The 1,618-nt window shown below is 46.2% G+C and overlaps 3 protein-coding genes across 3 annotated transcripts in view; all 3 read right to left on the bottom strand.

Moving 5' to 3' along the window:
• PPTG_17756 (hypothetical protein) overlaps window positions 1-264 on the bottom strand; it is a gene marked incomplete at both ends in the record, with an annotated part of 1,333 nt that extends 1,069 nt beyond the window's left edge. Inside the window, one exon of the mRNA XM_008915538.1 lies at window positions 113-264. Within this exon, the coding sequence (XP_008913786.1) occupies window positions 113-264 (152 nt within the window). The remainder of the gene's footprint in view (window positions 1-112) is intronic.
• A 235-nt stretch (window positions 265-499) lies between these two features.
• PPTG_17755 (hypothetical protein) lies at window positions 500-1,027 on the bottom strand (the record flags this gene model as incomplete). The annotated part of the gene is made up of 1 exon (XM_008915537.1): window positions 500-1,027. The coding sequence occupies one exon, from the start codon at window positions 1,025-1,027 to the stop codon at window positions 500-502; it is 528 nt and encodes a 175-aa protein (XP_008913785.1).
• A 238-nt stretch (window positions 1,028-1,265) lies between these two features.
• Window positions 1,266-1,535, bottom strand: PPTG_24163 (hypothetical protein; the record flags this gene model as incomplete). Its single annotated transcript, XM_008915536.1, has 1 exon — window positions 1,266-1,535. The coding sequence occupies one exon, from the start codon at window positions 1,533-1,535 to the stop codon at window positions 1,266-1,268; it is 270 nt and encodes an 89-aa protein (XP_008913784.1).
• Between the last annotated feature and the right edge of the window lie 83 nt (window positions 1,536-1,618).

Here is a 1,618-nt window from a genome sequence, read left to right as displayed (position 1 = left end):
TGTAGCGAACTTTCTCCAGCTCTGTTTCGGAAAGAGTCTTGATATTGGTTGTCACCGCATCTGCAAACGACAGATCATGGATAAGTAACGATCAAACCAATGCGCAACATACACGCCACAGTTAAAATCCATCGCGCTGGCGCCACGCCAATTGATAGTTAGTATTTTTGGGGAGAGGTACACGTTCTCGATCAACGTGGTCACTTTGGCTTTGTAGTCTTGTTTGTGAAAGGGGTCATATATCCCCACTAACCTCCTCTTCATGTCAAATACCGTTCCTCACCAGTGGGTGACGTCGACATTAATGTGGATTAGGCATAGTATCACCGTGCCCTCGTCACATTCGCTGAAAATGAAGTCATTTGTATCAACGATCCTGTTTCGTTGTTCTTCATACTTTAATGTAGCAAACGTGGGGTTGGCAACGTTACCTTCGGTGGTGGACTCCATGTCGCCTCTGCAGCGGTACGAGTTGCTGTAGCAACCATACATTTGTCATTTAACCAACCTTGGTCACAAAATCGAGCGATTTCTGCAAATCCGACACATTGCCCGCCTGGATTGATAGAGCTTCACGTGCCCATAACGCGATATCTTTCAAAATTTGAGCACGTTCTTCTACCTCGTCTGGGTTATCAGGTTCAACACTTTTGACCCATGATATCAAGGATCTTGTCTTGGCAACAAGTTTTGAGCTTTTGTGCCAATCGCTCATAATCTGGATTTCTTCAGCACGAAATGTATCCACATTCAAGATCGCTACAGCAATGTCTGCGTTGGTGACTGGTGTCTTGTCAGCTTCTGCACGAATTATCAGGTTTTTGATTGCTCTCATGCATTTCCTCACCACGTATAACTGGTAGCACTCTTGGGTTTTCGACGGAGCATGCGATGGCACTGGTATTGGGGTCGCTGCCACCCAAATCAACCTTACGCTCAGTGCTTCTGGTGGGAAATTGAGAACTTGTGGCAACGTTTCATCGAGCCTGTGATCGTCTAGATTAGAATCTTCACGTTGACCCAGCATTTCCACTGATCTGGAATCTTGGCTTCTGCTCAAAGGAAGATTTTCTCTAGCCCTGCGTTCAAGGACTTTCAGGTGGTCAAGCCAGCAGTTGAAGTCTCCTTTCGTGCTTGCTTTGTATTGGTCCTCTACTAAGTCACATACGTGATGCGTGGCAATGCGAACAAGCAGCTTCATCTCGTCATCGTACTTGCTGTTAGCGAGAATTCCAACCCGTTTCGTTTAAAACTTGTAAGTACCATCAGCGGATTGTTGCAGAAAATGCATTGTTTTGATGCACTCGTCCATAGCCATGTGCTTTGGCTTTGGCGGCACCCCAGCTCGCTTCGAGCTTGTCGATGGTATTGTTGTCCAAATGAGGTATATAGCCGAGAAGAAACGTACACCATCGCTCCTTGCATGATAGCCAATTCGTTTTGAAGTGTTCCATAAAGCCGGCCTTCCCAGCACATATCTCCTCTAGCGCCTCCAAGCAATGAGTGAATTCACTCTCGTGTGACGTGCGAACCATAGTCGTAAGAAACTTTCTGATGTGCAGCTTCTCAAACTTTGTAAATCCATTGTCTCGCTGGCCAACTTCACGTTTGAGGTAAT

Source organism: Phytophthora parasitica (genome assembly GCF_000247585.1).
Source record: "Phytophthora parasitica INRA-310 unplaced genomic scaffold supercont2.72, whole genome shotgun sequence".
Classification (NCBI taxonomy): domain Eukaryota; phylum Oomycota; class Peronosporomycetes; order Peronosporales; family Peronosporaceae; genus Phytophthora; species Phytophthora nicotianae.
The sequence above is the reverse complement of the archived record's forward strand: the minus strand, read 5'-3'. Positions and strand labels throughout refer to the sequence as shown.